The sequence below is a fragment of the Cottoperca gobio genome, chromosome 13, assembly GCF_900634415.1.
Source record: "Cottoperca gobio chromosome 13, fCotGob3.1, whole genome shotgun sequence".
NCBI lineage: Eukaryota > Metazoa > Chordata > Actinopteri > Perciformes > Bovichtidae > Cottoperca > Cottoperca gobio.
In genome coordinates, this window is record NC_041367.1 from 15,434,563 (window position 1) to 15,460,949 (window position 26,387).

Below are 26,387 nucleotides of genomic sequence, written 5' to 3' on the forward strand. Positions count from 1 at the left end.
ATATTTGGTCGACTAAATCAGTGAGGACCATCTGCTGTACTGAAGGAGCGACTCTATAAATATATTCTCATTCAGTACATGATCCAGATGCACTCACTCATCTTACAGCTCCTCCGCCCACATTAGGTTGGTGTTGTTACACCCTCTTGTGGCCAATGATTACACACACAACTGAGTGAACCAGGTTTTAGTCACAACCACAAAAGAAACATCAGTTTCCTTTTTAAGTTTTCACTCAGAACTCCTCAAAGATCTATTTGCCGTTAATAGTTTCTTGAAGTAATCAAAATAAAACGGTAATTGTATAGGTTTAGCATCACACAACGCAAAGCTGTACTTTACTACAAAAAGAAAAATCAATCAATCAAACCAGTGCTTCTTGGTATCAAACAGTCACAAGACAGATTCATTTTAAACATGTGGCTTTTATTTCTTCCAGAATTGTCAGAATCTTTCAACAGGAAACTCTTAACATTTACAACTTTTCTTCACTATTTTCACTAAATTGGTGGCTTTTTAGTGTGATGTGCCATCCAAACATGTATGAGGGTTTTCATTCCAACTAAAACACACCTTGGTTATTTCCCTGATCAGAACATATTAAACCAGAGGCAATGGGAGGAAACCTGCATGCATTTGGATATTGATGGCATATGATTACAGAGACCTGTATTACATGAAAAATCATGTAAGACATAATGCAGATCATTCAATAGTTGAAATCTGTGAATACCAGTGGCTTCAAATGTAGTAATGAAAAACAATACATTTTAGATACAAATGTACAACTGCTGCTTTGAGAAACAGTGGACCCGAGCTGTACATACACAAACGTACTGCTTCAAAGAAAAGAAAAAGAAGTAAAAGGTCACACACCCAGACGTTGTTTGAATAACGTCCTCTCGCATAAATTCATCTTTTCTTGTAGACACAGGGCCTCAACTGCAGTCCAAATGTTTTTATATTTTCTGGAGCATCTCCAGTCTTCAGTAATTCAAAGGAATGGAAATGAGTGTTTTCTGAGTCCTAAAGAGAAAAAAAAGAAACAAAACCCAGATCACTCTTTACATGCAGTCAGTCACCGGGTAGATGTGTTATGAACAGGCTAACTTGAGTAACAGCTGCGGCCATCATGTGGTTAAACGCTTATTTAGATTGAGCTGTTTTAATGATGTTCATCTAACTTTGATACATTTCACCAGGTCTCTCTGTTACTTACAAGTGTACTAACTCTGATACCTATAGTGTTTTCTGAATGTTTAATTAAGTCTGTACAGCTGGAAACTAAAATATAGATGTTTACATGCATTTGCTTAGTCTTATTCAGGGTTCTCATAAAAGGAGAATGAGCTGTCAGTGACAATGCATGCGCTAACTTGGTTGATATTTAATCGTAATGGTGAAAGTAGACATATGAAGTTGTTTCTATCCCTTCATCTTGTTCGTTGCCTCACCTTGGACACCATCTTGAATCCCAGGCTTGCCAGTGCAGAGACGAAGTTCCGCATGTTTTCAAACCTGCTCGCCACTTCTGCTATTTTAAGGACACCCCTACAATAATTGTGCGAAACAGTTATACAGACATATAGCACACATACATACATCTGCCGTGCCTGTACTGAATAGATAACATATTTTACCCCTTCTTTAAGACACGATTGGCCTCTGCTAGAAAATCTGCCAGGTTGGTTCCCATGAGAGAAAGGCAGAACACGGCGATGTCCACAGAGGCGTCACGAAGCGGGACCTGCACAGATAGAATGTGTGATTTTATTTTCCAACGATCACACCGACTGTAAGTGAATTAGCGTGCAGAAAAACAACTCACATTGGCCATGTCACAGACTGTGACAAGCTCACATGTAGCTGCCAAGTCGAAGCTGTGCACTTTGTTCTTCACGCTGCGCGCTATTTTACAGTCTCCACAACCAAAGTCTGCAACCACCAGAGAGGGAGGCCTGAAATAAATGACACAATTGATGAGTTTACAATCATAGGATATTAAACTGAGGGGAAGAGCTCACCTTTAAATTAAGTTAGGATCAACACAGAACCAATGCAGATATAAAGTTTATAGGACCACAAACTGACTAACAGTCTTCTCACAGCAGCCACATGAAGCATCAATTCAACACCCAGAGTGCAGCATTATCTCCTGCATTACTATTCAGCAGAGTATTATTATTATTATTATAATACGCTGCATGCAGCAGATAATGGAAGTTTTGGACCCCCAAGAAGAAATGTGAAGGCTATTTTATTCTTCTTACTCTTTTGGGGTGTAGAGATGGTCCCGTTAAAAGGCTGACAGTAAAGAAGTGTGTCTGTAACAAGGATTGTTATGTTACTGTATTGATGGATTTCAATTCAGCACACCCGGTGAATCAAATGAATCAGCAAACTTTGTATGTGCTGAATCTCCTGTCTTTGTAAAGTACTGCTTTTTGTTTTTCTAAGATACTGTTGCAGTTTAGAAAACACTCAAATTCAAGAAATGAGTGAAGAATTGAAATTGACTTTGCAGACTTTGCTGTGATGAAAATGTATTGGACTCAATCATCACACATTGAACTCAACTGTGAATTGTGTGACTTATAATATTCCTTGAACGTCCATGTGTGTGTTTGGTTGTCCATCAAATGGAGGTGAAGAAACCAACAGATCTTTTGATGTAAAATCACCATCAAAAATATGCGTTGACCCTTTGCAAGATGTGCAACGAAGTCTCAACTCATCGGTGCAAAACTATCTTTTGCATTCTGTTCTTAAAAAAGGTCAAGAATTAACTTCTATGTCCAAATTACAAACTGTTGTTAATTGTTATGAACTGAAATGAAGAATCTATAAAATTCTAAATGTTAAATTACATGCACAATATAACATTGTCTAAGAGCTCACTTTAGTCGAATGTAAGAGATGATCGCGTCCACTGGATTGGCGGGCCATCTCTGAACCTGCGCCGTGTATCCTCTGTGGTAGATCCCGAAAGCCTGCGGGTCCTGTTTGAACATACGCTTCGCCTCTCCGCTGGATGTGCTGTACAAAACTTCATTAATGTAGCGGAAACGAGCCGACTCTAGTTGCTGCTCCATGCGGGACCTGAGGGAGGCAGAGCGGTCCTGTTTCACCTCTTCTTCTGGTACCGCCTGCTCGTCTTTCATCTCTGCAGGACTCTCTTGTTGGACCGGTTCCTGGCTGTGGAGCATTTTCCGTAGCTTCTCTCTTTTCAGAATCTCTTCTCTGCTCAACTCAGGTTTCAGTCTTTTCATGGGTGACGGGTGCTGATAATCTGGGATCTCCATTTCATGTTCATCTGCTTTCTGTTCTGCAGAAGATTCAGTTGCACTTTTTTCAACTTTGCCACCAATTCGCTGCTTTTCTTCTCTGAGCGTTGTACCGGCGATGTCAGTGTCCTCTTCAGTCTTCTTCCTTTTCTGTGGTTTACGTTGCTTTTCCTTTTTCTTGGCTGGGGTTTGACTGTTGTTGCTATTTGAATCTATTTTGACTTCTTCCTTTGGCTTGTGTTGCTCTGCAGATTCGGCCTTTTTAACTTCCTCCTCAGGATTATTCTGGCTGTATTTATTTTTACATTTCCTCTTGTTCTTCATTTTCTTTTTCCACTGTTGTCTGTTCAGTTTCTCTGTGTTCTCTGGTTTGTTTACATTCACTTCTGCAGATTTGGTTGTTTCTTTATTCGTTGTCTTGCGCACATATGGATTTTTTACCTTTAGGGTCCCTAAGGAAGAAAAAAAACATTTTGATATAATACCTCATAGTTACATTGTGTTTACCTTGTTCTGTTTCTGATTCCATTGAATACTTAACAGCAATCTAAAATGTAAATTAAGTGATGAAATGTAAGCCTGTGACCAGTTTACTCACCAAATTTGTTGTCTTTCTTCGTCTTTTTTGTTCCAAGTTTCTCCTCAGTAACAGTCGGAACTACATCTCCATTCTCTTGCGACTCTCCTGTTGTCTCTGCTTGCTTTCGCCTTTTGCTTCTTTTCTTCTTTCTCTTAGTGTGTGTCGGGACCACTTCTGCCTCACTGTCACTGTTCTGCTGATGGTCTTCGTTCTTCCACTCTGGGACTGAGCCCAGTGTCTGCAGGGTCCGCAGCAGGCTCTTCTTTCCAACCAACTTGGACTGATCAGGGGATAAATTCAGATAACATAATAATTAGTCCCTTAACTGAAATGTGCAGCCTCATGTCGAAGACTGTCCCATACTGAGGCCGTTTTTAATGGGTTCTTATGCTACAAATTACATTTCAGAATTAAGTTTTTTTTTTATGTCTGTTTTTCTAAAGGAAAAGGGAAGTTTGACTTTAATGTAGCGTGTGCTCTTATGTTGCCGAATGTGTTGAGAAAAGCAGTAAGAGAGATATATATTTGTTATTGTGTGTGTATGTCCACACTTGTGTTGTATGTCTTTTTGACTGTCTCTCAGATCAGAAATCATTAAAAACAAAAACAAAACATACTATAGAAAATAAGCTGTCCTTTATAGCAGATGTACCATCTTCTGCATTGTATGTTGGACTTACACAACTCAGGACAATATACGTATTTGTATTATAGATGGAATGAAAATACTAGCTATCCCTAATTGTAATACAACTTGCTAGCAGCCGGTAACTAAGCTGAATGTACATTTACCTTGACATTTGTGCTGCTGCTCTGGGTGTTTTTGAGGACAGTTGTGCTCAGGACTTGAGCGTCTTGTTCGTCACTCCAGTCTTCTTCCTCATTAAACATGTTTCCTGTAGGACTGTAAGAAACACACACACAAATGTAAAATACAGCTGGAGATGAGCACAACTCTACCAGTGTCACTCCATCGACGCGCTAACTCTGCTAATGCAACTCTCACCCGTGTGTCTCTGAGGCAGAAAGACGAGTTATTGTTCTTGTCAATCGGCTTGTTTCGTTGATGACGGGGTTTGTATAAAAAACTTTTCTTTTATAAACATGTAACTACACTTCAAAGCTGCAGAAATTTCTTTTCAAAAGTAGAAGCCACGTTGGTTTGTCTCATGTGCGTGAAGGAAGCAAAACAGAGCTACAGGCGCATGTGGATGACGCAAACACACTGATGAGACTTATGGGACATGAAGTTTTTTGTTTAGTTTCCTACACAATAGCTGAATATCCAATATTTTTATAGTGATACATAATACCGTGTGTGTGGATGTGACTTTAAAAAAAACACATCAACAAAAGCAATCGTATATTGTAATACTTTTTACAACAAGTCTCCGGATAATCAAAAACTCACAAATGTGGTTTTATCATATGTATGTGGGATATTATAATTATTCTTAAATTATTTGTCTGGGTGTCCAGCATTAAAAAAAACTATATGTATTAATCCAATTACAACTACTATAAACACACACACACACACACGCACACACACACTTACACACACACGCACGCACACACTTACACACTATATGTTTCAAAACATACTTCGATATTTTACTGCAAAATGGGTCTGCTTTTCAGAATCAGAAAAATAAATATGAAACATAAATTTAGAATATAATTTTATGTGAAAAGTGTTAAAAATAATAGCACAAATATAAAAGCACTTCACAGTATGAAAAATGTGTGCAATGTTTATATCTTTTATCTAACGTTTTGCCAGTTTTTAAACCTTGCTATTGAACAAAAATATGTTTATATTATTGTATTTTACTTTATAGTTAATAAAGTGATAAATAAACCTTAATTTTAAACTAAACACTTGGAGAAAAAAATTCTTTCCAGCCATTGTACAAACATGAAAACGGTCTCCTTACAGTTTTCATTCTTGTACTATTTGAAATAATAGGCATAATATCACATCATAGGATATAAAACAATAATACAATATCAATTGTGTAGTCTTTTGGGGTGGATCTTCCCTTAAGGACATCAATAACCAGTTGTGGAAAATAACTCAAGTGCTGTACTTAAGTACACTTTCAAGGTATCTCCATGTTATGCTACTTATACTCTACAATAATTCAGAGGAAAACATTGTGCATTTTACTTACTTACTTATTTTACTACATTTACCTTTAGTTATTAATACTACTTATTAATAATTCATGATATATTATTATGGACACAGATACAACTTTATTGATCACCAGGGGATACTAACAAGCTACCCTGCAGTATTTAAAGTAGAAAATAAGACACCTTTACCAGCTGCAGCAGTGAAGTAATGTCTACAGTAATGCCTATAGGCAATATTAATGCATCAATTAAGTAATATACATTTAGGACCATTTTGAATGCAGAACTTTTACTTGTAACAGAGTATTTCTACACTGTGGTATTAGTACGTTTACATAAGTACAATATATTCTTCCACTACTGCAACTGTAACCTGTGATTTGTTGATGCTTCGTAAAAGCTTTTAAAAACTATGACCTGAGGCAGTGAATATTTGTGCCTTCCTGCAGTTCTCTCTGCGGCCTGTAGAGGGCGGGACGCTGTCTTCCTCCATTGAACGTTACCACGTACTTACGGCGGCGGGGAGGGTGTGGACGTCCCGCAGCATTCAATCTACTGGAGACAACATAACGCTGCTAATAACTACTAACCGCATTACACCGCAACAGGCGAATACACCCGGTAAGTTTCTAGTATTGGAGGCACATTTAATTTCGGCTTGGACTGTTTGAACCACCAGTTTATATCGTTTCGTGTTTATCTCAGTCTAATCAGCGTGAAATGAGAAACGGAGACAGTCGGCGGCGTCAAGATAGTTTGTTAGCTTGTTAGCCTGTGTCTTATTTTGCCAACCAGAGGAGGGTAGCTGATGTGTGGAGCTAATGTAGTCTCTTTAAGTTTGATCTAGGGTAATGAAAGCACACGGTGTTACTGACAGGAGCTGAAGGGATAGCCAGATAACTTTAATGAGCCGTCCCTCTGTGTTAGCTAGATAGCAGTGCAGCTAGTCAGACTGCTGGGTTGTTAACGATGAACCCACCAGATTGTTTATGTTCATTTACATGACCATAAATCACTCATTCAACCTCAAATGATTAAAGGCTTGTTGCATTGCACTGCAATACAGCTGTGTTATCTACCATACGTTTTTTAAGTTTGAGTGCTGGGCTTATTCAAACATTAAGTTTTTGAAATGTTTTTGAGGATAGAAGTCAAACATTGTGATCCCAGTTCTCTGCTAGTGTCATGCCACCTTTATTAACCCTGTCACACTCTGTTGTCTTCACTAATGTCTTGTAATAAGGCTTTGTTTGTTTTCATTTAGTTACATTTTTCATCATAGTTTAGGCTGTGTGGAAAACGAGGAAGTATGTCATTCACACCCTCCCTGTATCTATTGTGTTTATTAAAAACGCCTTAATAATAATAATAATAATAATAATTGCTTCATTTAGTATCACATAAGAAAGAGAAAAGCAGTAAATCCTCAGAATTCAAAATAGCATTATTGACATTTTCATTTAATAAATGTCTTAAACAACTGAGTGACTATCACAACAGTTGCAGATAGATTTTCTGTCAATCAACTTATTGAATAATCAAATAATTATGTCAGAGCTCATTCAAATATTAAAGTACTTAAAATAGCATGACACTGGATAACGATATTTATCCACCATGGTGTACAGGGGGCTAGTCTCACACACACAACCAAATGTGGTGAGTCACAATGCTGTAAACTGCTCACCCTGGGCGGATATGATTACTCAACACTACGTTTCTTTGTTGTTGGATTTCTTCTTTGTTGGTTTGTACAACAAGATCATATGAGAGAGGGTTTATCGTCTGGAATCAAACTGATTGAAAAATGTTTTTGTCCCCTTTTTTTTCCAGGGTTGCTGGAGTGCTGTTGAGCTTCTGTGATTGTGTCCCTCATTATCCTAGATGATGGACTGATGCTGGTCAGGACCCTACTGAACACCTCAGGGCGCCTCTCTCATCTTTCGCAGATCAATTTTTCACCTACTCCCACGGGAGCACCTTAAGACAAGGAGAAGACATTAGCCAAAATGGATGATATCTTCACGCAATGCCGAGAAGGCAATGCAGTGGCAGTTCGCTTATGGTTGGACAATACAGAGAATGACCTCAATCAAGGGTGAGCCAAAGTTTCTTTATCAGTGTATTTTCTTGTCAGTAGGATTTTAATAGTATCCACAAATCACTTCCATTCATGGCTAATCAAATGCTGATTTTAAAATGAACTCAAAATCTAAATAGTATACGCCCCTAAGCATGATATCACACTAACCATGGCCTAATAAGCTTGTTTTCGTTTTCAACTAAATATCTAAACAGGCTGAAGAATCATCAAAAAGTTGATGCACAGCCGAATTGACAATAACTGAATGTTTTGAGATTATGCATCTTTATTTTTCAACAAATTGCTTTTGCACAGTTGTACTTAATCTGCATGAAACTTGCCACCACACTAACTTGTGACATGAATCAGAATCTCAATGAAATATAAATTACACTGTAACTGTCATTGCTTACTTTGAATGTTGCATTCTCAAACACAATCTCTGGTGCAGGCTGAAAGCCCGCCTTTTTAGTCCCTAGCGAGATCATGGCCTATGATTGAACTCATTTCCTTGTGGGCACATGTTGATGTCGTGATGTTGGACAGGAAACTTGCTGAGATGGTAGAGTTAGTCAAGCTTTCAGTTGCTGCATTTGAATTTAGAAACACAGAAAGTGAAATAAAAAGACATAACTTCACAGAATACTGCAGACTTCTGTAAGACTTGACATGTTTAATATACAAATGGTCTGTTTGATAGTTACGGATCATCAGTCCGTCCTGAGCTGCTTCTGTATCCTCAGCTGAATCTGTAATGAAAAGACTTGGCACTTGCCAGTGAAGTAGTGCTGGCCACACGGGAAGCTTTGCTTTTGGACTCCTCTGTCCTAGATTCAGACCGTCGGTATTTGTTTTCAGAGCAAGCAAAGAGAGAATGAGTTAATCTATTTAATGATGATGACGTGTACCTTTTGAGCTGCTCTCTTTTTCACTGTGATTAATACGAATGCAGATCCCACTGTTCTGATTGCATAAAAAAGTGAACTTTTATTTACTGTTATGCATATGGTGGTGTTTTCTTCACACTATGAGAGTTTTCCTGAATTTTTGTTTTGTTTTTTTAAATAGTCACACATATCCGTATGGCAGAAACGTATGCTGGCGTATAAGAAAGTTTGTGAGTCCAAATACGTCCAACTTTTCATCAGATCGGAAAAGTGAACATATACAGATACACATGTCTAACCTATTGATAGCGCATCACTTACTTATACAAAATGTATCAGACGAATACCCAACGAATGCATAAGATATACACAAATATGGCGTATACCAAATATCGGCAACAAGCTGGTTTACGTTGATATAAGGTAAGGTATAAGTAGTATTCGTTAAGAGCTCGCTGTGTTACGCTGGGGTGCGTTGTTGAACGCTGATGTTTTGAGCATGTTCAAAATTACCGGATATACCCGACGTGTGCTTCATACGATATGCAGACGTTACGTGACGTTAGACATACGTGAATACTGAATACGTACGTGAATACTTACCTACGTAAATACAGTACGTAAAATTATGCCTGACGACGGAGGAACTTATTAAACGTGTTTCTACAGTACAGCTAGCGTTCAGCTAGAGTTTTGGGAGCTTATTGGGGTTTGAATACAGTATATAGGGTCCCTGTGAGTAGATCATCCTCACTTCTTCACAGCACGTCTTGATGAATACATCACCCCATCATCAGAGAGCATGGAGGATGCTGAGAGGCTGCAACAAGAGTACATTTTAGCCGTTCTCCAGCATCAGCATGACGTGAACCAAATGGCACTTTTCCAGCTCCGTTGGCCAGACGCTCTGATACGTTTTGTAAGTGATACGCTATCAATGTTTGACATACGTATAATAATTCGTTATGTATGCGTCAGCTACAACACCGCTGTGGAAAAGTTGGACGTATTTGGACTCTGACACATTTTGAGCTACTTTTCGTATACGCCGGCATGTTTCTTCCATACGGAGCTGTGTGACTGTGTGACAGGGCCGTGTGTCTGGCGTGTTCGGCGTGTCGTCTGCGTCCTTCGAACGATCACAATTTACCCTTAATTTATATCAACCTATTGCCGATATTTCGTATGCTCCGGCATACGTTTCTGTCATACGGATATGTGTGACAGGGCCTTAAGACATTTTTAAAGGATTCATACCTTTTTTAAAAATAATAATTTAAGTTTTTAAAGTATAATAATATGCAATAGTCAGCAATCGCTAGATGCCAATTTTCCATTTTGAACGTAATCATTTGTAGAGAAATGAAGAGAGATTCGTTCTCCCTTTTAATGTCTACGTTTGACGCATGACTTTGTGTTTGTGTTCAGTTTTCCCTTTCATTTCATTTTCCCATTGTTTAGACGGCGTGATTGCATCAAGTCAGTGTGGAGCCATGCATACCCTACATGTGACTCGACCATTAGCTGATTGCATGTCAAGTTCCCTTTTCCGGTTAATAGATCTCCCCCAGTGGGTGAAACGCATTTATTCTTGCCTTTTCATTTCCCTACAGAACTTCTAATTCTTCACTTCTTATATTTCAATAAGCCGACTATATCTCAGCCGATCACATCCTCTCTGTAATATTTGCTGCTCTCCTCAACGATTGTGTGTTTACACTGATGTAACTCCCGACAGAGAGTAGTAGTGGAATGCTGAATGTCCTTACAAGGAGTAACACACGGGCCTCGAGGGAAACATCTACCACCTACCAAAACTGAGATAGAGGGGGAGGAGAGTATTGTAGTGGGGCAGGACTCTAAGAGTTATGTGTGACGAGACAGAGGATCTTTGTGTGTGTGTGTGTGTGTGTGTGTGTGAGGGGGGGGTAAATAGTGAATTTTTCAAAAGAGAAATGCACAGTAAGTGACAGAACATCACATTCCTCTCCTCCACTTATGTGTTTCTGATATTCATCTCCCAGCGGTATTAGATAGCTCCGCTCATTTCCCCTCAACATTTCCTCCCAAGCTTACAAGAGCTAATTACAAAGTTTAAATGTTTACAGTCATCCTCCCCTCTGGTCTTCTCTGAATATGTTTTACACTGCCTCTTTGCGTAATGTTAATACGAGATATAGTTTTGTGTTGAAAATTAGCTGTGGTTTGTAATTTAGGTTGTATGTAGCGCTGAAACATTTATTCAGTCATTTGATTAGTCTAAGGCTGCAACTGGCCAACAATCATTTTGTCTTATAAATGTCAGATAATAGGGAAAAATGTCCATTATACTTTCCCAGAGTCCAAACATGGAGCCAAAACCCAAAGATATCCTGTTTACTTTCGCATATCGCAAAGAAAATCAGTAAATCCTGACATTTAAAGTTTAGATTTTGGCATTTTGTATCGTAACAAAATACTTTTCTGAAGATCTACGAAGGTTTTAAAGGTTTCTCCTCTAAATGAGTCAATTGGCTGAAAATTAATCGGCAACAATTGATCAATAGTTTAAGTTGTGTGTTCCAGCCTCAGATGTGCTGACTTGTGTTACGTAATAATAATTGAATACAGTACCTTTGTGTTTTCTATCCTGTTGGTCAGACAGTTGTGCAAAACACACGTGATCTTGGGCTTCAGGACATTTTGGTGCACAACGTTTTCTGGAACAAATGATTAATTGAAAAAGTAGTTGTCATGTTAATCGATATTGAAAATAATTGTCTGTTGCAGCCCTATTTGTATAAAAAAAGTGTTTATTACAAATGTAAGGTTTATTAGACCCTCTACATTCCTCAGTGCCACATTCGTGTTGTGTTGTGTCTCAGAGGAGGACTGAGGTCAATGCTCTTATGATTTATTTGGCCTACGAGTGTGTAATTGTGGCTTTGATGGTTATCTGTATTTAGCCTCCTGTGTAAATGCACATCCAAAAGAAGCCCTGCACATGTGTAAAACGAGTTTGAGCCCAATACTTTCCTTGGCCCTCATGAATTTTATGGACAGTAGGACTGCACTTATTTTTATGGAGTTTACCATGTTGTTAAGTTTGAGGATCCTTGTTTTGGGAAGGAGGTAGATTTACAGTGCGAATATACAGATTTTATATTTAACCTCTTTGGTGGGAGCAACAGTATGAGCCTGTCGCCCTGCAGTGGGAACTATTGCAAGCAGGCGGTGGTCGAGAGAGGCTTGTGGGAGCAGGTAGTAATAGTTTCAGAAGGACCCGTGTTGGCAGTTTTTGTGAATAAGTAACACAGAGTATCGGGTATGCTCTCACTCTCTGCTAATCTCAATCACTTATTTCTACAGTCCTGATTGGATGAAGAATTGACTTTAACAATACTCTTTTGTTTCATTTAGGATCAGTCCTTATCCCTGTTACTATAATAACAGGTTCCCTCGTCTGCAAAAAAGGCGCTACGTGATCAGATTTAATTCTCAACTGAAATGATCAGAACAATAATGATAGTTTTCTGACTCTGAAGATAATGTATTGGCCACACAATAATATGTGTAGGGATGTCCTGATCACATTTTTGTGTGGCCCTATCCTGATCGGCCTTTTCGTATTGGGTAACTGAGGATATCGAGTCTGATACTGTATCTGACACATTGATTTAACAGCTGTAGCCTACTTAATCTGATACATCTTATTTTTCACGAGCTCCTAGATACAAATACCAGGGTCTTCCCTTACAAATGATATTCGTGTTTGTGTGATTTTAATTTCCCTCTCTTGCTTTTGAGTCTTGTTATAGACCTGGTGGGGATGTCGGGGCAGAGACCTACAGGGTGCAGACAGGGGCTCTTCCTCTGGCTTTTCCGTCTGCCAAACTGAGCACTGTTGGCAGGTGGAAGTGCCTGAAATAAATTACCGCAGGCAGTTTGGAGGGGGTGAGCAGGAGAAAACCCTGGCACTCGAGTGCCTTTGGGTTGTGGGGATGAAGCTAGCTTAAAGGGAAAATCTACCCTATAAAAAGAGCCCCCGAATAGAAATGCCTGAGCCTCACTTGATGTGTTAGTAGTACATTTTCAGCTGCTGTATGTGGACGGGTGCCCTTCTTTTGTCAGGATGAAAAAATCCTGCACTTTTTGTCGTTTGTAATAAACATTGTAATATGAAAAAAAGTTGCATAATGTCTTAAGATCTAAACGGGAAGAAGAAAAGAGAGACGGTCTACATACTATCTTTTTAATACCAAAAAGCAGATGCAACTAATGATTATTTTTATTATCGATTTAAAGTGCCATAGATCAATTGGTCCAAGCTGGCATCTTCAAATGTGTTCTTGTGTCCAACCAACACACACAAACTAGTTGTAGTGTTTATAAGATTGTTAGTTAACAATGATATAAAACAGAAAAAGGCATCAAATCCTCACATTGGAGGAGCTTGAATCATATAATTAAAGGTTTTGATTGCTAAAAGATTAAAACAATGAATAAATCAACATTCAAAATAGTTGCAGATACATTTTCTGTTGATTCACTAAATCAAAGAATTAAAAATCATTGTTTGATCCCTTCTTATTGCACATACTGAATATCATACAGATGCGCAGGATGGTCATTTTGTTTCTGTACAGCCTTCGACTTTATAACTACTTCCTTCCCTAAACAGACTGGTCCTTAACTCAGAAGACTAATACAATCAGAGAAGTTAGGCTCTGGGGAGTTTTCCTCTCATAAACTTAGGCTATTAGTTTTTTAGGATTTGGCCTTTTGGTCTGAGAGGAAATTGTACGCAGAGCAGATCTGGTTGACTGCAGCAGGTCACCCAGATGCACAGATAGCTGTGTGTTGTGGGTCTGAGGGTCTCTGTGGGACTCTTGGTGGTTTTGAGCCGAGCTCTGCAGGATGTGTGAATACAAGCCAGTGAATTGATGGCGGGGTTGAGGGTTCAGAGGGTTCAGATTCCTGCAGTTTCATAATACTCCCTCAGTTCTCAGATCACATTATTATGCCGTTTCCATTCTCATAATTTCAGAGCAAGTGCATAACTTTATTTTCTGGAGGTTTGTGCTGTGTGCACAAACAATAGAGCCCACATGGAAAAGGAAAGTCTACGGAAAGTGGAACATGTCTTCAGTGAAGTCCAGCTGTGTCAGTGAAACTGAGAGGGAGAGGATGGATCTGAATGAGAGGATGAGGGAGTTGAGGGACTGGGATAAGGGAGGAAACTTAATATGAGCGGAGGAGGTGACCACAGCCAGGCGGAGAGGGCAGAGACATGAAGAATGACACAATCACACAGAGCAGCTGGAGTGTGTGTGTGTGTGTGTGTGTGTGTGTGTGTGTGTAGCGCCACTGAAGGAAGTCTCACTGGGCCTTATAAGGACTGCAGCAAATGCTCGGCCTACTGATTTTTTTTTTTTTTTCCAGCCTTTTCTTGATCGACTCTCTTTTGCTCGGCTCTTAGTGTGACTTGATCTGTTTCTCTCTGAGGAGGTACGCCATCAGTCACTCTGCCAGGTTATTGGGGCCCACTGTCCTACATGTGTCGCTGCCAGTGTCACTGAGATGAAGAGGAATGTTGAGCACCAGAGGTCTATTAGCTCAGTCTGAGTTGCATCAACTTCCTTTTTCTTAGGAGGGTGACAGAAGTACAGATGAACAACTTGTTCATTGTGTTCTCCCAAAGCTGAGCGTCCCTGTCATAGTGCTGAACAACAACTTAATGCTGCAGTTTCAGATGGATACTCTCCATTGCTAGTTTATAAGGTACATCAAACTAAAAACAAATACAGTCCAATACAACAACCCTGCAGAAAATCCTACCTTCATGAAAGTTATAACACTCAGTTTGTGTTGAAACTGTTTTAGAGAAGCGTTGAATCAACTGTATGATCATTTTGGTGGCTGTATTTTACAATGCTTTCAAAATGTATTTCGTTATACTGAGCAGCGTTTCCGATATTTAGGTAGAAATGGGGTGGAAACCGTATGAAGATATTTATTGCAGAATTGCTATATTAGTTTATTATCTACACCTTATCCAGTGTGAGTGTATGTTTTTACTTTGAAGCACTCTCTATGCATTAGGCCATAGCAAAACTTCTCATTGAACTGATCTACATGATATCCACCCAGTTTTTCTCTGGAATTCATACTTGTTGTCCTTTTTTTTTTTTTTTTTTTTTTAAAGTCATATTTTGAAATCGAGAAACATTCCAAGTCTGTTACACTTGGCCACATGCCAGTTATACCACAAGGTTGTTTGCGGGGGAAAACTCAATGTGAGCTGCCGTGGGCCTGAAGTTGTTGGTATATTTCTTTCTTTCTTTGAAGAACTGCAGGACTGGCAGAAAAAGTTGCAAAGTCCTTGCTGTGCTGAAGGTTTTTGTGATACCTGTGCTGAATATGAATGTTCCTCTCTCTGTAGAGATGACCACGGCTTCAGCCCTCTCCACTGGGCATGCAGGGAGGGCCGCTCCAGCGTGGTGGACATGCTCATCATGAGAGGGGCTCGCATTAACGTCATGAATCGGGGGGGACGACACGCCTCTGCACCTGGCCTCCAGTCATGGACATCGTGACATCGTGGGAAAGGTAGGGTTCATGTAAACACTGGGGCAGGCTCACAGTGATGCTGGAAAATGTTCCTTCCTGGTTCCTTTGGTCATCCTGTAACTCAACTGACAGACTCTCTGCGGTCTATTTGTCAGAATATAGCCAGAGCTGTGAAACTGACACGAGCAGGTGTTAAGATCTCATGGGCCAAAATGAATCTATGTCTCTTTAGGTTTGCTTCATAAGCACAGGATATTATGAAACCTAAAATGATGTAATCTGAAGAGCAATTACAGATACACAGGTCTTGTCTGTTCTTGCCATTTTACCATAAGACATGCTTATGTGCAACTGCAAGAGTAAGGGAGATTTAGCATCTGTGAGTGTAGAAGGAAAATGTAATGTTTTAATGGCTGCAACTAAACCTGCTTACTACTACAAAAGCAATTTATGATGTGAAAGAAAGTAAAGGTATTTAGTTATTTCCCTCAAAATATGTTTATTAATCTTTTATTTATTCATGGTCGGTTAGTTTTCCCATTTGCTAATTTTTCAAAGATATCTTAAAGGGGTTGGAGCAGTGGTCTTCACTATGTTTTACGTGAGAGCCACATTGATAGGACAAAGCCAATAGGAGAGCCACTTTTACCGCAAAGTATGAAAAGCTACATCCCGTCATAAAAAGCACGTCTGCTTATTAATCTGTCATCCCAACCAGAACATACAATATGCAATGCAGCCAACCAATGCATTCAATAAAAGCAGGATTAGCTTAATACTGGGATGATGTTGTTAAACTCTGCAAACAATATTTCTGCTGAAGCCAAAAAGCAGTCTTTCACAATTTGTGAGTCTGAGAAGGTTTTTTCCCAGAGCCAAAATCCATGCGATCTCGAAAGATGCCTCAGTTAATCGTTCAGCTGTATTAGTTGTCCTGTGTACGAGTCTTTGCTGTCCAGAAACGGAAGAAGAAAGCTGCTCTAATTTTATTTTATTTTTTTACTAATTTCTCTTCCAGGTGCGTAAATTTCGTTGAATTTTGGATGCGTCGTTTAGAAATGCGGCTCCAAATGACTTCTCTTGAAACCAGAGCGGGTCTGTTTGCACATTAAGCACGAAGGGTTCGACTCGTGGAGGACAAATACAAACTCTTCTGTCCACTTGACTTGAAACGTCCTTTGCTCGTCTTGTATGGCTCGTACCTTTCTTTCTTTTTTAACGGGGGCAGCTGTTGTCTGTCCACAAACCACATCTCCAGCATCTTCCTCTCGATTTGCGGTGGTTGGATGCTCAAAAGACAAATCTTAATTTTCCTTGTGTGTCACACTTTGTTTCTGTCCACCTGGTGTGCAACTATTTAATAAGAAATCAACCCATTTTACGTCTGTAGAAACACACGCTAACTAGCATGAAATGGTGAAACGAGTAAACCGGAGCCAAGCTAACGCGACGTATGAAGTGCCAGGTTGGTCGTAGTATCCTCCAATTTAAATGTTCAAATTTAGCGATATCAATTATTTTTTAGCAAATGTCCATATTCATAAACATGCTTAATGTTAACATATTTTTAATGCGCTTAAGTTCATTTATTTCTATACTAGTCCACCATGTATCTACCCGTCCAAGAGCACATTCACCATTGTAGTGCTGATAGACCGCCAAAACTGTCAGTGTAGTGCCGAGTTTAAATATCTTGTATATAGATATTTGCATCTTTTATCAATTATTATTATCTATTATTTGTAGACCAATAGAGCAGACACTTTCAGTGTTTTAATAGGTTATATGTAATAGCCCTGCTTGTTTTTATGAAATATCTGTATTGACTTATATTATTAAGCCCACTGCCACGCAAACCATCAATTACAGCTTGGCGAGCCGCGCAATGAGTAACACTGTGTTGGACTACAGGACAAATGCATCAGCTGCAGGCTAAATCTACGGCTGAAGGACATTTTCTGGCCATGATTCACTTTATTCAGCAGCTGCAACAACCAATCAATCAACCAGCAGTATGCGATCCATTCACAGTCTGTGTGTGCAAAAGCTCCAATGCAGCATAATAAACATACATTTGCAGGATTCCTTGTAAGATGCACCCCACGGGTATACTGCATGTTCTGTTGAAAGGCTTCGTAATCATCAACACCTGTCGTATTATATATTTGTTTAGAAACATTAACTTTAGTCTCAGAAACAGCATGAGGATATCTTATTGTATTGTATGCCATAATGTGAGGCCTCTGCTCTGGGGTGTCTGATTTAGAATTGCGTTTAATGTTAGACATGTCTCAATACCTCTGGTATGTGTCCACAGGCAAGACATACTTCCAGTATTTTTGTTGGCAGCATTAACACTCATCCCTGTATACAGCCCAAACAAGATGTGTTTTGCAAATAATCCTTTTGTTTCTGCTTCTCTTTCAGCTGATCCAGTGCAAAGCAGACATTAATTCAGCCAATGAACACGGGAACACACCGCTGCATTACGCCTGCTTCTGGGGCCAAGACCAAGTGGCTGATGTTAGTGTGCCCACTGGTGGCATTAAAGCTGCTTTTATGTCTAATTCCCATCATGATAAACTATTAAAATGTTGATGACACCAATCTGTCCTTTCACTCAGGACCTCCTGACTAATGGGGCTCAGGTGAGCATCTGTAACAAATATGGGGAAACTCCCCTGGACAAAGCCAAACCACACCTGAGTGAACTCCTCAGAGGTATCCTTACCTCATTCCAACAGGTTCAAATGTATTCTTGATTTTCTTTGTGTTCAATTTTCTCATTGCACACTATCCCTTCATCTACCAGAAAAAGCTGATAAAAGTGGACAGAATTTGACTAAAATTCCCTTCAAAGACACGTTCTGGAAAGGCACCACCAGGACTCGACCCCGTGAGTCCCACACAGACACAAACCAGTTGATTAGCTGACCAGTTACCGTCCGTCAGTGTGATCACAGTGCTGCATGAAAGGGAACAATGTTCCTTGCTGGCCTCCCAATAAATCTAAATGTGGTGTTTGAAATTTCCACCACTTTTTCACCTGTATAGTTGTTGTGTGAATACTGGGGCTTTTGTCTGAACTCCATCTTGTGTTTTTCAGGCAACGGCACTTTGAACAAACACGCAGGCATTGATTACAAACAGCTTTCTCTGCTGGCTAAAGTAAACGAGAACCAGTCTGGAGAGGTACTTCTGATCTTATTCCTTTTATCATACTGAATGGTCCTTAATTTCACCTTAACTATATTTAATTCTTCTCTGTAGCTGTGGCAAGGACGCTGGCAAGGGAATGAGGTTGTTGTTAAGGTGCTCAAAGTTCGTGACTGGACCACAAGGAAAAGCAGAGACTTCAATGAGGAATATCCCAAACTCAGGTTATTATTTAATCCAGACTTTTCTACAGCCTCTATTTTCTGTGTTGTTGTGTCCACTCATTTGTCTGTTTACATTGTGTTGAACCAAACTTTATGTATTGTTTATTTGCATCTCACACAAGCCGTCTGTTTATGTCAAATCCTCTGTGGTTTTCCTTCTTTTTGTCTGTATGTCTGTCTTTCTATCCGTCTGTCTCTCTCCCCTGTCCCTCCCTCTTGGGCTCCATCCCAGGATATTTTCCCACCCGAATGTCCTACCTATGTTGGGAGCATGTCAGTCTCCTCCCGCCCCTCACCCCATCATCATCACACACTGGATGCCTTATGGCTCCCTCTACAACGTGCTGCATGAAGGCACCAGTGAGTACTTCTACTCTGGTCACAAAACCTGCACTTGGCTTGCAGGGATTTGTGATTTATTGCACTTACGCAATTTGCCATTATGTTGCCATCACTTTTTGTACATTAGCATTTCACTGTCATCCTTTTATGTGTTGAAAGTAATGGTGGCTAAAACCCTGTTATGATTTATCACTCTTCCTGCTGTCAGACTTTGTGGTGGACCAGACGCAGGCGGTGAAGTTTGCGCTGGACATTGCTTGTGGAATGGCCTTCTTGCACACACTTGAACCCATGATCCCTCGCCACTATCTCAACAGCAAGAGTGTTATGGTAAGTTGTGTTTTTACGCATAGTTTTCAGGAACATAAATGTGTGAACTGACCTTACAAAGGAAATTGTGTTCCTAAAAAAACACAGAAAACCGTGATGTTACACTTTAAAGCAGGGGTCGGGAACCTAATGTTTGCATATATGGCTCTTTCGATGACACAATATGGCTCGCAGACAGTTTTAGTAATCAAGTAATAAATAATTATACTGTGTCATTTTAAAGTAAACCTTTTAGCAGTGGATAATTTTTTTTTGTTCTCTCCTTTTCTCCGCCCTGTCTCTGACTGTGGGTGTGTTCGCACATGTGTGTGTCGGCAGTGAAGCCCCTCCCTTCGCGAAACCGAGCAGAGGAGAAACTGCGCAAAGCAAGCAGCCAGGGGTGTCAAACTCAATCACAGAGAGGGCCAACATTAAAAACGGGGACTACGTCGAGGGCCAAACACGGTCCACATTTATTGAACAGGATACACATATTGGATAAAGTGCAAAAAGATATGGAACATATTTAAGTCAACTGCAAACGGATTGCTGAGCAGTTCAATTTTCATTTCTGAGCTGCAAAGTCGGCAAATGCGCTCAGTTTATCAGCAGAATGCTGTCGGGAACACAGCGGTGGAAGTGTTTGTCAGTGTTTGGAAACACGCAGTGACCAAAGCTTCCTTGCTGCATCAGAGTCTCCCACAGGCAGCTCGGCTTGGAACGCTCTCACTGCATCATACATGTCCGTGATCACACGGCCCTGAAGCTGCAGGTTTAACAGTGAGATGCTTCGTTATGTCAGTCCAGCTCACATCGTCCCAGAGATCTGTGGTGTGTTTCCCTTTGCTTCCAAAAACTGGCAGATTTCCTCACGCATCTCAAAAAATCAATTCAGCACTTTCCCTCGACTCAGCCATCGCACCGCCATGTTCAGAAAAGACTTAAATTGACTCTTATAAAGTTTCCTGTCTGTGTTACGGTGCTTATTACATGTTCCAGTCCCAGAGCTTTACAACACAGCGCTTCCTGGTGTAGGATGCAGCTGACTGTGTATCTTCTCCCGCATCCTCAAAACTAATCTGCTCTTTTCATCACATCGCAGACTCTCCATCTGTCGTCAGTCCCGTCAGTTTGTCCCGGGACAGCTTCATTTCTCACACATTTAGATACTTCCTCAAATTTGTATTTCCCGTGGTTGTGCCATGCATTGATTTAATTACCAAAACCGGCGGGCCACTTATGACAGACATATGACTATTTTCTCGCAGGCCAGATATAATTGCCTTGAGTTTGACACCCGTGCAGTAGTCACAGAAACGTGCACATAAATGAGATAAATAACATAAGCGTTTAGTTTATTTAATAAAAGAGCACGTGTTCAATGAAACACTGATACCGCTATTAGTACTCGGAGACGTGTTATTCTTAATAAATGCACGCATAAAGTTGCATTCAATTTTATTAAATATATGGCTCTCAAGGAAATACATAAAAAGATATTTGGCTTTTATGGCTCTCCCAGCCAAAAAGGTTCCCGACCCCTGCTTTAAAGTGACATCTCAGTCTGTGTTCCTTGTTTCCACAGATAGATGAAGACATGACAGCCAGGATCAGCATGGCAGATGTCAAGTTCTCCTTCCAGTGTCCTGGCAGGATGTACTCGCCTGCATGGGTAGCCCCCGAGGGTAGGCATCACTCATACAGCACAGATCCAAAGTGACAGCTGAAGCCGCGAGTGTGTATGATGGATACAGGAAACTCTAGATGGTCTCAGAACTCAATTTAATCTACAGCTGATTTCCCCTCGAGATACAGTGAAATCCAAGAAACATAAACTGATCACAAAATGTGAAAATAACCAGGGAACATTTGCAGCAGTGACTATTTATGGAGCATGATGGCTGTGTGAGATACAGCTGACATGTTACCATAGAAACAACCTCCACACAGTGTAGGTATAGTGGGTGGTGAGCCATGAAATGGAGAGCACCGAAACGAAAGTGTTGCTTTTGATAAGACACAGATGTACATATTTGACTAAAATGAGGAATTCAATAGTACTTGCAGCCCCAGACCATGATGCTGCCACCACCATGCTTGACTGTAGGCAAAACACATTTGTCTTGGTACTCCTCACCAGGGTGCCGCCACACACGCCGGACACCATCTGACCCAAACAGGTTTATTTTGGTCTCATCAGACCACAGGACATGGTTCCAGTAACTCATGTTCTTGGATTCATTGTCTTCAGCAAACTGTTTGCGGGCTTTCTTATGCATCGGTTTCAGAAGGGGCTTCTGTCTGGGGCGACGGCCATACAAACCGATTTGATGCAGTGTGCGGCGTATGGTCTGGGCACTGACAGGCTGACATCCCACTTCTGCAACCTCTGCAGCAATGCTGGAAGCACTCGCACGTCTATTTTTGGAAACCAACCTCTGGATATGACGCTGAGCACGTGGACTCAACTTCTTTGGTCGACCCTGGCGAGGCCTGTTCCGAGTGGAACCTGTCCTGGAAAACCGCTGTATGATCTTAGCCACTGTGCTGCAACTCATTTTCATGGTGTTGGCAATCTTCTTATAGCCAAGGCCATCTTTGTGAAGCGCAACAATCCTTTTTTTCAGCCGCTCAGAGAGTTCCTTGCCATGAGGTGCCATGTTGTCCAGCATTCAGAGAGAATTGTGCCCAAAACACCAAATTTAACAGCCCTGCTTATCATTTACACCTGAATCCTTGTAACACTAACGAGTCACATGACACCAGGGCGGGAAAACAACATCATTGGGCACAATTAGGACATGTTCACTATGGGGTGTACTCACTTTTGTTGCCAGCTGTTTAGACATTAACAGCTGTGTACTGAGTAATTTTCAAAGGACAATAAATCTATACTGTTATTCAAGCAGCACACTGACTACTTTAAGTTATATCAAAGTTTCAGTAGGATAATGTTATCCCCTGAAAGGATATAACAGAATATTTGCAAAAATCTAAAGGGTGTACTCACTTTTGAGATATACTGTATCTTCAGCATGAACGTCTTTTCTAACCAGTAACATGGAGAAACTCTAAACTTTAATCCTGAATATAATCTATATTCTAATAAAAGTGGCTACATGTCCGTCATGATTCATCATGTTTTTTGTTTAATGCATCACTTACTGGAATAGATAAAAGGAGCTTGAGATTTAATTTGGATACAAAGACGCTGAGGTCCGTCAAACACTGGTATTCCTCAGGCGATCTAATGATATTTCTCATTTATAGTCAATAGTTTTGAGTCTATTACCGGTATATGTTTTATTTTTTATAATCTTAAATCATGATTTAAGTCCTGGAAGACTACCAGACTCTGCTGTGGTGTTGCATAGGTTACAAATTCAAAATGTAAAGGCATTTCCTTATGGCGCTTTATGATGACCACCCATAGAGACTAGATGATAACTGAAGTACAGAGATGCAGCACAAGTGTGTGTGTATGTGGCTAATGGTTAATTGTGTCCTACATAAGGTAAGCTACTATTCCCTGGCCATCAATCAATGGATGGATATTTGACCACTCACTAGGGATATCAGATTTTCACTATTTCACGATAACTATATCATCAAGATATCTATAGAAATTGGCAAATTAGTCACTTGAATTACGAGTGTAGGTGCAGAGGGAACCATAACTGTACAAAAGCATACAAAAAATGCTGAATTATTGAAAAGATATTATCATATGTGTATTTATATACATGATATAAATATTTCATTTTTAAGCTTTTGCTGTTTTCTGACATGTTGATAGCAGTTTCCATGAACGAGGGAACACATTTTTCCACTTATTCTGACACCACATGAATGCAGCACAATAGCCCTATCTCGCAATGTAAACAAAACTTTATGTGTGTATCCGCCCCGTGATTTGGATCCGCTCCAAAATGTAATGTATTCCTCCGTTTCCCATGCTTCACCCTTCCATCAAGTTTCATGAAAATTTGGCCTGTAGTTTTCCCATAATCCTTTTCACAGACAAACAAAGAGAAGAAACATAACCTCCTAGGCGGAGCTAATAATAACTGCATAACTGAATGCAGTCTGTATTCAGAGAATGTTAGCATTGAAACCTATATTACCTACAAAAACCTTCCAGCTATTCATTTATGTTGTTGCTGAAATAAATCACAATCATGTAGAAATCCTGCATTTCAACCGAATGGTCACAAACCTGCGCTTGAATAGAAGTGCTTTTTGCAGGATTTAGTGGGATGCAGCTCCTGTTGTGTAGTTCAGTGTGTTTGCTCTGAATAACCTTCACTCGTTGCCCTTTGTGATCACAGCCCTGCAGAAGAAGCCAGAAGAGATCAACCGTCGGTCAGCAGACATGTGGAGCTTTGCCATCCTGCTGTGGGAGTTGGTGACCAGAGAAGTGCCGTATGCTGACCTCTCCAACATGGAAATTGGCATGAAGGTTAGCAGAGCTATCTTTCGCACATTACATTACCAGCTGAGGAAAATGCTCGCAGGCTAAATAAACTGTAACTCATAGCTTTAATGCATTCAAGAATATTTTTCTGCCATACCAAACATTTGTCTGTTTTGTCTCTCAGGTTGCCTTGGAGGGTTTGAGGCCCACTATCCCCCCTGGCATTTCGCCCCACATTTGCAAGCTCATGAAGATATGCATGAACGAGGATCCAGCAAAGAGGCCCAAATTTGACATGATTGTGCCAATTCTGGAGAAAATGCAGGACAAGTGAAAAACCTCCCCTGCCCTCTTGTACTGAACCGTTGAATTAGAGGATATATTGCCTCAAATATCTCTCTGAAATGGTGGTGTGGTGCTTACCAGTATTGCCTTAAACCCTTACTCTAGCGATGCATTCAACAGCACTGTAGCTTCTGCTTCTGAGATGAATGCAGCCGCAGTCACGTCTTTTACGTCGTCTTTTTCTTTTTTCAATGTGATATCAAGCTTTTTTTTTTATTGTCTTCATCTTTGTCACTGAACCGCTGATGCTGTCTTCGCAGGAGCTTAATATTGACTGTTCATCTTCTAAACTATAATCATGTGGACTGAGTACAATCTTCTTCTACACTGAATAACCTGTGGAGGTCAGCCTGACAGCCTGCTGCAGTGCTTCAGTGGATTTAAGGCCTTAGTTTTCTTATTGGGAGTGGGCTCACTATAAAAAAAAAACAAAGAGTCACCGTGTAAGGAAACTGCTCCTCTATAATAGTGGCTCTTAACGAATAACATATTGTGGGAAAACTGTGTTGTGTTGGCAAAAAACTGTATGCAACTGGGCAAGCATGACAAGTGTCTGAAACCAAGCATTTAAACAACATGTAAGATTAAAGAAATGTATATGAATGAGTGGTGCCTGTGAAAGTACTTAGCAGTGTTGTACCTTTCAGCTTGGCTGTGTTGTGACGTGTACAGCTTGACCTTCTGACAATGATGTAACTGACTGGCCATACAAACTTTATTTTCAGTGCCGAAAAAATGTCAGTGTTGATCAATGCAATATTTTGAAGATTACTTTCAAAATGCATTGCACGATTGCTGATTCTCGTTAATTGCAACAACGCAACATAATTAACTATATTATTTAATATCATCTACTTTATTTTCATTATGTTCCCTTCAAAATCTTAATGTTACAATCAAATACTTGTAAACTGTACTTTTCAACAAAGAGTATAATCTCCTTTTCAAGATGTCTAAAAGTGTTTGCGCTTAACTCAAGTGTTATTTTCATGTTGAATACTGGCAATCTATGTAATCCAGTGTCAGGAATGAATACTGTAACCCAGACTGTAATTTATTCATAGATATCATTGGTACAGTTATCATTTGTTGTTTTGTTGTTGAGCATGGGGACTGCCATTCCTCCCAATTTGATAGCTACATCAGTACCTGCCAACAGAAGGTGTCTGGGACATTGAGGGGTGGTGTTAACATCCTGTAAACTGTCAAGTTGTTTTCTCACTTGTTACTATTGCTTTGGTCCTCTATTACTTCTGACTATATCAATCTCATGGGTTGTTTCTTCTACCTGCATTGTCTCTGTGCCTCCACCAGCTTGCTTGTTTGTGCTGAATCACAGGTTGAAGCCAAAATCAAGAATGACTTATACAAATGTATGTATTTATAAAAGTATTAAGTATATTAAAAAGGAAAAATATGGGCAACTTGAATGTGTGAATGTGATGCTTTTGAGTAATTTGGAAAAAGTAAACTTTCTAAGTTAATAATTCTATGAGCTGTGAAATGTCAGCATTAAACAGAATATCAGGCAACTACTAGTAATTAATTCAACATGGAATAGGGCTTTTGGTATATTTGGTATGAGTTGAGTATATTATTATAACTAAAATAAACTAAAAAGGCAATGGTTTTTCTAGGCAATATAAATATATCATATTTGATTGTTGAAATTAATGGCAATATGTAATAATAATATCCATCCATCCATCGTCTACCGCTTATCCGGGGTCGGGTCGTGAGGGCAGCAGCTCCAGTAAGGAACCCCAAACTTCTCCGGGCCACATCCGCCAGCTCCGACTGGAGGATCTCGAGGCGTTCCCAGGCCAGTGAGGAGATATAATCTCTCCACCGAGTCCTGGGTCTTCCCCGGGGTCTCTTCCCAGCTGGACGTGCCTGGAACACCTCCCTAGGGAGGCACCCAGGTGGCATCCTTACTAGATGCTCAAACCACCTCAACTGGCTCCTTTCAACGTAAAGGAGCAGTGACTCTACTCCGAGTCTCTCCCGGATGGCTGAGCTTCTCACCCTATCTCTAAGGGAGATGCCAGCCACCCGCCTGAGAAAACCCATTTCGG

The 26,387-nt window shown here is 40.1% G+C and overlaps 2 protein-coding genes across 2 annotated transcripts; one reads left to right on the forward strand and one right to left on the reverse strand.

Moving 5' to 3' along the window:
• Positions 1–405: 405 nt before the first annotated feature.
• rrp8 (ribosomal RNA processing 8) lies at positions 406–5,062 on the reverse strand. Its single transcript, XM_029446366.1, has 8 exons — positions 4,871–5,062; positions 4,657–4,768; positions 3,883–4,144; positions 2,899–3,736; positions 1,829–1,958; positions 1,641–1,747; positions 1,455–1,551; positions 406–1,026 (listed from the first exon to the last, which is right to left on the reverse strand). The coding sequence occupies exons 2-8, from the start codon at positions 4,753–4,755 to the stop codon at positions 913–915; spliced, it is 1,647 nt and encodes a 548-aa protein (XP_029302226.1). The 5' UTR covers positions 4,756–4,768; positions 4,871–5,062; the 3' UTR covers positions 406–912.
• Positions 5,063–6,466: 1,404 nt separating this feature from the next.
• Positions 6,467–25,742, forward strand: LOC115018208 (integrin-linked protein kinase-like). The gene is given in 14 exon segments (XM_029447098.1): positions 6,467–6,624; positions 7,837–8,101; positions 15,395–15,500; positions 15,502–15,561; positions 17,950–18,045; positions 18,147–18,243; positions 18,335–18,418; positions 18,629–18,714; positions 18,793–18,902; positions 19,135–19,262; positions 19,453–19,574; positions 21,139–21,238; positions 23,882–24,012; positions 24,152–25,742. Coding segments are annotated over 13 exon segments (1,359 nt in total). The 5' UTR covers positions 6,467–6,624; positions 7,837–8,012; the 3' UTR covers positions 24,302–25,742.
• Positions 25,743–26,387: the final 645 nt, after the last annotated feature.